This window comes from Chiloscyllium plagiosum, chromosome 14 (assembly GCF_004010195.1).
Source record: "Chiloscyllium plagiosum isolate BGI_BamShark_2017 chromosome 14, ASM401019v2, whole genome shotgun sequence".
NCBI lineage: Eukaryota > Metazoa > Chordata > Chondrichthyes > Orectolobiformes > Hemiscylliidae > Chiloscyllium > Chiloscyllium plagiosum.
This window is the reverse complement of record NC_057723.1, coordinates 38,784,413-38,796,038: the sequence shown is the minus strand read 5'-3', so window position 1 is coordinate 38,796,038 and position 11,626 is coordinate 38,784,413. Positions and strand designations below refer to the sequence as shown.

Below are 11,626 nucleotides of genomic sequence, written 5' to 3'. Positions count from 1 at the left end.
TAAAGTGTTAAAAAGAGATGAGGCTTGCTCCTGAAGAAAAGCACACCTGTCAAAAAAATAGCACCAAGACAACACCAGAAGTCAGCACCTTCAAGTGCAATAGCTGCAACCAAGACTGCCACTCCCCTGTGGACCTCTACAGCCACAACAGATGCTGCTCTACCAAAAAAGATTGAAGGTAGACTTCCCAGGCATGGATCCATGATCTCACAAGACTAACAGATGCCACCAGAGTTAATATAAATTTGTCTAATTTGTGGTGATACCAAACTGGGAAAGAATATGGAATCAAAGAAGTAGCTCAAAATGTGCAGACTACGTAACCAAACAAAATATCCCATATACCTTCTCAACCACATTTCTTGTCCATCATCCTTCCTACCTATCCACTCCACTCTGACCTATCACTATCACCCCCAACCTTCATCCACCTATCGCATTCCTGGCTACCTTCCACACTCGCCCACCCCCACCCCGCCTTTTTTGACCCACATTATCTACATGTCCCACTACCTAAAACGACCAGCAGACACGGAAACCAAGATCCCTCTGATATTTGAGGCTTTCTCAGGGTCCTACTGTTCATTATTTATCCCCTTGCCTTCTTTGTCCTGCCCAAGTGTATCACCTCATATTGCCTGGATTGAATTTCATATTAATTAAGTGGTAAGAGATTGCAAAATGTATATGAACAAAGGGACCTTGGTGTCCTTGTTGATAAGTCACTAAATGCAGGTGCACTAAGATATTAAGAAGGCTAATGGACTGTTGGTCCTTCGTGCAAGAGGATTTGAGTACAGTGGAGTCTTGTTTCAACTGTACAGAAGCTTGCTTAAACCATACTTCGATTACAGTGTGCAGTTTTAATCTCCTTATCTCAGGAATTACATCCGAATTATAAAGTGCAACAAAGGTTCACTAAATTTCCTCCCAGAATGATGAGATAACTCTATTGAACAGAGATTGGGCAAAGTGGGCCTTATTGTTTAAAGTTTCAAAAAACGAGGTGATCTCCTTGAAATGTACAAAACACTTATAAGACAAATTAGACACATGTGGGATGTAGAACCAATGGGCAGAATTTAAAAAGGAAGATGCCATTACTTTCAAGTGAGGAGATTGGGAAAACTGGAATTCTCTACCACAAAGCTGCAGAATTATAGAATCCCTACACTGCAGAAAGAGGCCATTTGACTCATCAAGTCTGCACCTATCCTCTGAAGATCATCTCACCCAGACCCAGACCTCTACCCGATCACCATAACCACCATAGCTAATCCACTTAACAAGCACTTCCCTGGACACTTAAGCACGGCCAATCCATTTAACCTGCACATCTTTAGACCTGGGAGGAAACCAGAGCACCCGACGGAAAGACACGTGGACAATGTGCAAACTCCACACAGTCTCCCAAGGCTGGAATCAAACACAGGTCCCTGGCACTGTGTCACATGCTGCAATCTTTGACAGATTTATAGATTTCTGATTGCTAGTGGTTTCCACAGTTATGGGGATGGGTTGAATAAAAGGCACTGGAAAAAAAAAGAAACATTGTTCTAACTGGAAGGTGGGTAGGGGTGGGCTGCCTCAGAGTGGTCGGAAGGTGGGAGGGATGGGGGCTTGCTGGGTCTGTATTGTCTGCACTTTTGTATGTAACAGTACGGGATGGGTTGAATAAAAGGCACTGGAGTGTTCGATATGTCGTGCTCATATGAAACGGCAGGGTAGGCTCGATGGGCTGAATGGTCTACTGTTGTTTTGACTCCTACAGGTGGATTCCGATGATCTGGCCAGTCAATCTGATAGATTAGAAAGATGGAGACATGTGCTATTATCACTGGGGTGAACCTCATTCCTGGATTCTATATTAAATCTGTCTTCACCCAATAACTGAAGACGGAAGGTTTTAAAAAAGACTTAATGCGCCTGCGCAGTCCCCGCTCGCTGGTTCATGTCTCGGATTTCCACTGTCTGTCCTGCGCGACTCTCGCTCCATTTCTCGGCGAGTGATTGCACACGTCTGTGTCACGAGGGAAGATGGCGGACAAAACCGAGGATTTGAGTAGCGCCGCGGCTGAGACGGACTGCAAAACCGAGCCGCCCTCGTCACCTACTGCAAGTGGCCGGGGCTTGGAGGAAGGCGGTTGGTCGACTCCCATCTTATCCCTGGCTAGGAAAGCGTCAGAGACCCTCTCGGCGAACTACGGAAGTGCTCTCAAGTCAGCAGCCGTGGGATTCGCGGTCAAAGCGAGCGGCAGTGACAACCCGATCAGCAAAAGTAGGTTTGGAATGGGGCGGGGCCAACTATGCGCGAGCCGCGGGCAATGGGCAGAGTTGGCTTGGGGTCCCGGGGCGAAGCTCGGGAGCGCGCGGGGCCAAGGGGTGGTGTGGGGCCAGGGAGCGCGCGGGGCCAAGGGGTGGTGTGGGGTGTGGGGCCAGGGAGCGCGCGGGGCCAAGGGGTGGTGTGGGGCCAGGGGAATGTGTAGGATCGGGGACACCAGCAGGATCCCCACGTTATAACGAGTTGTCTTATCTGATCTCTTTGGAATTCCAGCGAACACCTTTGAGACTTCAGCCAGTTTAACGTAATATTTGCCTTCTCGACCTGTCTGCGAGGTGTTCGGTTGGCCTATAACTTTACTACAGCGCCTGGCTCTTGGCTAATTGTTGTGAATATGAGCGTCTACCTGCAGCAATTTCAAAAAAAAATCTGTTCAGGCATGTGACATTCCACTTTTGGCAATTGGGATTTGAACCTGGGTCTTTTGACCTCTCAGTTGACTGGATAGTTGTTTTTTGATGCAGAGTAATGCTAATGGTCTGGGTTCAGTTCCTGCACTAGCTGAGTTTACCATAAAGAACTTCTCTACTTTTTTGAGATATGGTGACTCTCTGGTAAAACAATCACCATTTCTCACTGTAGTGAGAGAGCAGTATGATGATTCACTAGGACTGTGGTGGCATGGTGGGTCAGTGGTTAGCACTGCTGCCTTGCAGAACCAGGGACCCAGGTTTGATTCCAGCTTCAGGTGACTGTCTGTTTGAAGTTTGCATATTCTCGCCATGTCTGTATGGTTTTCCTCTGGGTATTTTGGTTTCCTCCCACAGTCCAAAGATGTGCAGGTTAGATGAATTGGCTGTGTGAAATTGCCCATACTATTCAGGGATGTGTAAGCTGGATGTGTCATTCAGGGATAATGTAGGGGAATAGGTCTGGATAGGGTACTCTTTGGTGGGTTGGTGTGGACTTGGTGGGCCAAATGGCCTGTTTCCACATTGTCAGGATTCTATGATTTACTTTTGTATCTGGCCTGGAACTTAAACCATCACTATGCCACATGAGCCCTGCTTCTAAAATGTTAGCTCTAGTCTTTCCTATTGTTGGCTTCGTCCTCCTGTTTCTCACCAACAGGTTACCCAACTGTGACATTATTCAAAAATAACTTCTTGACAGGTACAATGGCGGTATCCAATTCTCCCTCACCATCACCACTTTTCACCTGTCCCACAGCTGCTAAAATGTTGCCTATTTGTTGAATATTGAATGAATTGTTTTCTCTAGTTAAGTATTGTGGAGAGAAACCATGGCTTTCAGTTTCCAGTTCCCCACACCACCCCTTGGCCCCGCGCGCTCCCTGGCCCCGCGCCACCCCTTGGCCCCACACCACCCCTTGGCCCCGCGCGCTCCCTGGCCCCACACCACCCCTTGGCCCCGCGCCCCGCGCGCTCCCTGGCCCCACACCACCCCTTGGCCCCGCGCGGCACGGTGGCACAGTGGTTAGCACTGCTGCCTCACAACGCCAGAGACCCGGGTTCAATTCCCGCCTCAGGCGACTGACTGTGTGGAGTTTGCACGTTCTCCCCGTGTCTGCGTGGGTTTCCTCCGGGTGCTCCGGTTTCCTCCCACATCACAAAGATGTGCAGGGTCAGGTGAATTGGCCATACTAAATTGCCCGTAGTGTTAGGTAAGGGGTAAATGTAGGGGTATGGGTGGGTTTCGCTTCGGTGGGTCGGTGTGGACTTGTTGGGCCGAAGGGCCTGTTTCCACACTGTAATCTAATCTAATCTAAACTGTGTTCCCTGGCTAAGGACTCCTCTGCTTTGACTGGCAGGTGATGTTTGAGACTAAACCAGACCTTGGTGTCATACTTGGCCCTGTAATGACCTTGTCATTACTGAAAGCCTATTTCCATTTCTGCGACATAATCTAATCCTGTCCTGCCTCAGCTAATTAGCCAAATTCTCTTTAATACTTTGTTTTGTTGTTGCAACTTGATATTCCAGTGCATTCCTGGTGGAGAACTTGTATTCTATTCTTCCTGTGACTTATATTGTTAAAAATCATAACACCAGATTATGGCTGCTTCTTCATCAGGTGGTTGTGTAGAATAAGACTGGAAGACACAATTTATAGCAAAAGTTTACAGTGTGATGTTAGTGAAATTATATGTTGAAAAAGACCTGGATTGTTTGTTAAATCTCTCATCTTTTATAAAGACCATGTTAGAATGATAGTCCAACACCGGCGTCTTCAAATCATTCCTGTGATTATGACAGCACTTAAACGTCTGCATAGTTAAGGGTTATTCACCAGATGACTTACATGGGCTCATGATGTAAATGACACCTTGGTTTTAAAATTCTCATTCTATTTTTTGAATTCTCCATGGGCTCACTCTCAATCACAGTAGTCTCCTCCAGCCCACAAATCTTAAGATATCTGACTTTAATTCTTGTCTTTGAACATCCCTTGATTTTAATTGTTCCAGAATAGGTAGCTATCCCTTCAGATCCCGAGGCTCCAAAAGCTATAGTTCCCAATGTAAACATCTTCACTTCTATACTTCCTTCCTTGTCTTCGTATTTGCCTCTATGACTAAGCTGCTTGTCATCTACCCTGAAATCGCCCATTTGTGGTTTCAGAGAACACCTCTGGAACACCCGGACCAACCAACCCAACCACCCCGTAGCCCAACACTTTAACTCTCCCTCCCACTCCACCAAGGACATGCAGGTCCTTGGACTCCATCGCCAGACCATGGCAACACGACGGTTGGAGGAACTTAGCCTGCTGGACACACTTTCCTCATTCCTGAAGAAGGGCTTATGCCCGAAACGTCGATTCTCCTGTTCCTTGGATGCTACCTGACCTGCTGCGCTTTTTCAGCAACACATTTTCTGCTCTGATCTCCAACATCTGCAGTCCTCACTTTCTCCACTTAGACAGGAAAGTCAGCTTAAAAGGATTAAGATGAAGGCTGAAGATAATCTTAGTGAGAAAGAGGTGAGAGGATGAGCAGCCAAAGGCCGAGTGAGAAACAGCTTAAATATGATTACTTAGATTACTTACTGTGGAAACAGGCCCTACGGCCCAACAAGTCCACACCGATCCGCTGAAGTGCAACCCACCCAGACCCATTCCCCTACGTTTACCACCGCACCTAACGCTATGGGCAATTTAGCATGGCCAATTCCCCTAACCTGCACATTTTTGGACTGTGGAAGGAAACTGGAGCACCCGGAGGAAACCCATGCAGACATTGGAAAAATGTGCAAACTCCACACAGTCAGTCGCCTGAGATGGGAATTGAACCCGGGTCTCTGGCGTTGAGGCAGCAGTGCTAACCACTGTGTGCCACTGTGCTGCCCACGGCATTCAAGCATTGCCTAAGTTTGATGCGAAGGACGTGACAACCTCTTCCGTCTCATCTGAAAAGGTGGCGAACAAATGCAGATCCAAACCAAAGTTGTTAGTAGAGCTAGTGAGGTATTTGCATCACAATCGGAGGAGATATCTGGGGTGTATGAGGAGGTGAAGAAAGCCATCTTAAGTGCATGTGAACTTGTGCCAGAAGCCTGCAGATAATATTTCAGGAATATAAGGATGGACCCTGGACAAAAAAGATCAAAGTAATTTTGATATATGGATAAGGGCATTAAAATAGCGCAAACCTATGACTCTAAGACAATTATTTTGGAGTTCAAAAATTCACTTGCTGAAGTTTGAGAATTGATGTGGAAGAGCAGAGAGTTAAAACAGCAAGATTAGCATCTGAAATGGCTGATTTATGGACCAATTAAAAGTTTGACTTCCCAAATCAATTTCAAACCAAGGGGGATAGAAATTGGGGAAAAGAGAAATCCTCACATGGAAAGGGAACAGTAATTCTCTGTGAAGATCGTAAAGATAACTTACCACAGGATAAAAAGGAAATCCTTGAAGAGGAAAGAAGTTAGAAAGCTCTGGTGTTTTCACTGCAACAAAGTAGGCCATAGAAATTTAGTGTTGGTGGGCTATGAAAAGTACTGGGAAGTCAGATGTAGAAAAACAGGATAAGCCAGTGAATTTTGTTGGAGTGGTAACAAAGCACAGTGGAGGCTAGAAAGCTGCACCAGAATGTACAAGCTGGTCAGAGGTTGGTTTAGAAAGAAGTGCCAAATCATCTTAAACTGTATACCTATGAAGGTAAAGTTTATTCACATTGGCCAGGAGCAGCAGGGAAAGAGGTTACAATCTGCTGCACCAGAATGTACAAGCTGGTCAGAGGTTGGTTTAGAAAAGTGCCAAATCATCTTAAACTGTATACCTATGAAGGTAAAGTTTATTCACATTGGCCAGGCGCAGCAGGGAAAGAGGTTACAATCTTTACAGATACAGGATCCTTTCAATCTGTGATGCTGAAAGATGAGGTATGTACTACTGAAGACTATTGCCAGAAAAAGTGCTAGTAACAAGAATTCACAGTGAGACAAGAAGTGCCCAACTGTGTGATGTGAGATTAGAATATTTATTGAAGAGTGGAGAGGTCCTAGTAGGATTATTGGACAAACTTTCAGCTCCAGGAACACCATTTGTCCTTGCTAGTGATATAGCTGTTTCACAGGTGGGAGTGCTGTCAACTGTGGTTGAAAAGCCAGTGGAAACTCAGGCAACTGAACTATTACAGAACACATATTCTGGTAGCAAGGTCACAAAGTCACCAGTTGAAACATGAGGGATAAAGTCTAAGTGGAATTAGCAGAGATCGTGTTTGATCCAATGGTTGAGACAATCCAGGAGCAGATAAATGACAAAGCTAACGTCATCAGCTCCGATAAGTTAACTGAGTTACAGCAGAAAGGTGAAAATTTAAAGTGATTGTATCAAAAGGCATACAGGAAGAAAAATCCAAATGTATCCCTGAATATTGTTATCTTAGTGATATTTTAATGAGGAAATGGCAACTACATATTCAGGAAGATGAGCAATGGGCAGGAGTTCATCAAATCATATTGTCAGTGGATTATAGAAAGGAGGTGTTGGGAGTGACGCATGAGCTAGGGGATCGTTTAGGGGTGGGAAAATCTCAAGTTTAAATTTTTACAAGCCTAGGCTGCACAAGCGTGTAGTTGAATTTTGCCAGACACGTGTAATTGGAAAACCACAGGAAGTAATAAAGACGACACCTTTAATACCTATTCCTGCATTTGAGGAACCTTTTTATAAGAGTCTTGATTAATTGCCTAAACCAAAAAGTGGGAGTCAGTATTTGTTAACAATAATGGATGTGTCAACTAGGTTTCAGAGGCCATTCCATTACGCCATATCACAGCTAAAAGTATTACATAGAAAGCTACAGCGCAGTACAGGTCCTTTGGCCTTCATGTTGCGCCGACCTGCAAAGTTAATCTGATGCCCATCTAACCTACACCATTCCATTACTATGCATATGTATGTCCAACGCCCTTTTTAAATGCCCTTTAATGTTGGCGAGTCAACTACTGTTGCAGGCAGGCAGTTCCACGCTCCTACTACTGCCAATGTAGTTAACCCATCCACATTAGGGGTATTTAAACAGTCCTTGGATAAACATATGGATGATAGGGTGGTGTAGGGGGTAGGCTTAGATTAGTTCACAGGTCAGCAGAACCATTGAGGGTTGACAGGCCTGTTCTATGTTGTATTGTTCTGTGAGTAAAGAAAGTACCCCCAATATCTGTCCTAAATCCACCACCCCTCAATTTAAAGCTATGTCCCCTCTTATTAGCCTTCACCATCTGAGGAAAAAGGGGATTGTAGAGTAATTACTCATTTTTCACTAGATACAGACTTCCCACAGAGATACAATCAGACTAAGTGTCAAATGTTCCATCAAAATTATTCAAGGAAGTTATGGACAGTTTAGGAATAAAACAAATCTAATGGAACCATCCAAAATTGCAGGGATCACTAGAAAGGTGACATCAGACATTAAACACAATGTTGAGGGCTTATAGTCAAGACTATCCAGATGATTGGGATATGGGAATTCCATTTGTGCTGTTTGCGATCAGAATCAAACAAATTCAGTCTATTTGAATTAGTTTTTCGGCATGAAGTGAGAGGACCACTAAAAATAATAGAGGAATTGGTAAGTCAAAATTCAGAGACCGCATATTTGGACTATGGTGCAAATTTTAGGGAATGATTAAATAGAATGGGCAGCATACAATGAAACAAATCAAAAACTCGCAATTGTGCTATCGGGGATAAGGTATTCATATTATTTCCAGTGATAGGTGAACCTTAAAAGCAGGTTTCATTGACCTTATCAAGTCAAGAGGAAATGGAGAGGTGAACTATTTGGTAAGGACTTCAGACAGAAAGAAGTCTGTCTCATGTGAATATGCTCAAAAGGCAGTTTGACAGGGAAGGAAAGCAAGAGGAGAATGTATTATTGGTTACAACACAGGGAATAACCAAGTTCAGAGGATTCTGAATTGGATGTTCCTCACATTAAATTGGATATTGAGGAAGTTGTCAAAAAATTGGGATAAATTATTGACTTTCCGAGATAACCTGAAAGATCTATTACTATCACGTAGGGAGATATGTGGAAACAAACTGGGAATACTAACCTAATTATGCATGATGTTGAAATAGGAGATGCTGTTCCGATTAAGCAACGTATAGGCATAATCTCTAAAATTGGCACAGGTTCAAAAGGAGATTGAGTGCATGCTCCAAGACTACATCAAATTGAGTTAGTGACTGGAGCTTGCCCATAATATGGTGCCGAAAGGAGATGGCACCCAACAGTTATTTGTGAACTGTCTCAAAGTCAATGCAGTTACAAAGATTGATGCATATCTGACTTCACATCTGGAAGACTGAGAAGGTGAGACAAGCAACTTGTATTTCAAAGTTGGACTTGCTTAGAGGATGCTGGCAAGTACCTTTGTCAGAAAGAGCGAAGACGCTTTCGGCTTTCATAACACCAAATGGACTGTACCAGTTTAAAGTCATGCCATTTGGTATGAAAACTGCGCCAGCCACGTTTCAGAAACTAACCAGTGAGGTCACAACTGGCTACCCAACTATGTCGTCTACTTAGATGACCTGGTGATTTTTAGTCACACATGGAAGGAACATTTGCAACATTTATCAGACTTATTTGATTGATGTCAGAAGGCAGGCTTCGAGATTAAACCTGACTAAAAGTGAATTTGTCATAGCCCAATCACCTTCCTGGGCCATGTTATTGGACATGGACAAATGGCTCCACTGGATGCAAAAGCAAAGATAATTGAGGAGTTTCCTCATACCATTGACAAAAAGGCAGTACTACAATTCCTGGGACTGAATTTTTGATAAAATCTACTCATACCAAAGTTTAGCAGTGTGGCTGCTCCACTCATTGAATTGCTAAAGAAAAGCAGTAGGTTTCAAAGGACAGCAGGCTGTCAGAATGAGAGAGACACTTTTGGTGACAGGAGTAAAAAAGACTGAAAGAAAATGTTGTCATGCATGTTTATAGTCAATGTAATGTGTCTGTGGTGTACTCACAATTTAAGGGTTTTAAAATGAAATCATCTTTGGATACTAGTGGTACATTTTTTTTATTAAAGGGGGAAAGATGTGGTGATGCTGCTCCTTTTAACAAGGTTATGCTGTCCTTAATTTTTTTTTTTATTCCAGAGAGGTCATAAAAGGCGCAGACTCAAAAGTCCAGGTTGACGGGTTTTAGGACCAGTTTTGGAAGAAAAACACTTGTATAATGAAAGGGAAGTGGCCAGTTCTCCTAGCTCAGCTTTTCTGATTTAGTTTGATTTTTAGCAGTAGTGTTGTAAAAGGTGCTGAACCTAAAGAAGCAGGTCCAGGCTGATCCTCCTCCCCCTCTGACATCTCTTTAACACCCTGTGCTTGATTTTTACCTTTTTTGTGCCAAGGGATTGTTGCAAGTATTTGGAACAGCAGCATTAAGTTGGGATGATTTGTTGGGTTTTCGGATAGGTAAAGTTATTTGGTATTCTGTTCTCTTTTGTGTTTCATTCAGTAAGTAAATAAATAGTGTTGTTTAAAACTAGGTGGTTTGATCAACTGTGTACCTCCCTGGAATATCTGCATTACACCTGCTTAAAACAGCTAGCAAAGTTAGGGTCTGGGCCACTTAATGTTTTAGGGTAGTCTGGCCTGGTCCATAACAAATTGCATTCAGAACGCAACATCTGGCACTTGCCTTAAAATAAGAAAAAGTTAGGGTCTAGGCTATCTTCTTAATACATTTTTGAGAGGATTTGGTCTGGTCCATAACATCAGACTGTGGTGACAGGAAAATCCTCTTATCACCAGAGGGGATCGAAATAATTAAGGAAGAAGTCTTTGCTGGTTGGCACTTAAGGATAACAAGACACCAGGGACCTGATGAGATGCATCCGCAAAGGTATAAATACAGGAGACACTGGCTGTAATATTTCCTTTTACCCTCTGACATTTGTACCCAGGGTATTTTGTTGAGATGATCCTCGTGATTCTTCTGCTGGCCAGCATGTAGCTTCCATCGTCTTTTTCCACTGGTTAAGAGATGCAAGATGGTTGATTGACTTAATAAAAAGTCTGACTATCTATTAAAGCTCACTGCTCTCAACAACTATTGCAAGAAAGATAAACTGGGGGAAAGAAAAACTGTGAATGCTGGAAATCTGAGTGCTGCAGAAACTCAGCACTCTGGAAATATCTGCTGACAGAAACGTTATTAATAATATTATTAGTTTCCAACTGCATTTGGTTCAGATGAATGGCTACTGGGAATAATAATAATATCAACTCTGTTTCTCTCTCCACATTTGCTTCCAGACCTGCTGTGTTTATTCAGCACTGTTTTTGTTTCTTCAGTTTACCGTGAGTTTTGACTGCACAGGACAGTCAAATTGCGCTAGAACTGGCAAATAACTGAATACTTCCCTTTCTATGTAACTGGTTTCCAGCTCCAAACTCTTAATTTTGTTGAGAACCAATAACTCAGTAGGTGGTAAGCAAAAGGTTTCTGTAATTGATAACTGGTCACTTGTTCATAAACAAATTAACTTCTGGCCGGCGAAGGCTATATCTGTATACCGCTGAAAATGTGTTGCTGGAAACGCGCAGCAGGTCAGGCAGCATCCAGGGAACAGGAGAATCGCGTTTCGGGCATAAGCCCTTCTTCAGGAATGAGGAAAGTGTGTCCAGCAGGCTAAGATAAAAGGTAGGGAGGAGGGACTTGGGGGAGGGGCGTTGGAAATGCGATAGGTGGAAAGAGGTCAAGGTGAGGGTGATAGGCCGGAGTGGAGGTGGGGGCGGAGAGGTCAGGAAGAAGATTGCAGGTTAGGAAGGCAGTGCTGAGTTCGA

At 43.8% G+C, this 11,626-nt stretch overlaps 1 protein-coding gene across 4 annotated transcripts in view; it reads left to right on the top strand.

Annotated features, from left to right (window-relative positions):
* The first annotated feature begins 1,713 nt into the window (after positions 1 to 1,713).
* The window catches only part of rufy1 (RUN and FYVE domain containing 1), a 134,989-nt gene continuing 125,076 nt past the window's right edge, over positions 1,714 to 11,626 (top strand). For 3 of the 4 annotated variants that reach the window (XM_043703644.1, XM_043703643.1, XM_043703641.1), the window contains exon 1: positions 1,714 to 2,278. In XM_043703644.1, coding sequence (XP_043559579.1) covers positions 2,038 to 2,278 — 241 coding nt within the window. In that variant the 5' untranslated portion in view covers positions 1,714 to 2,037. The remainder of the gene's footprint in view (positions 2,279 to 11,626) is intronic. The other variant, XM_043703642.1, reaches the window with a different exon arrangement.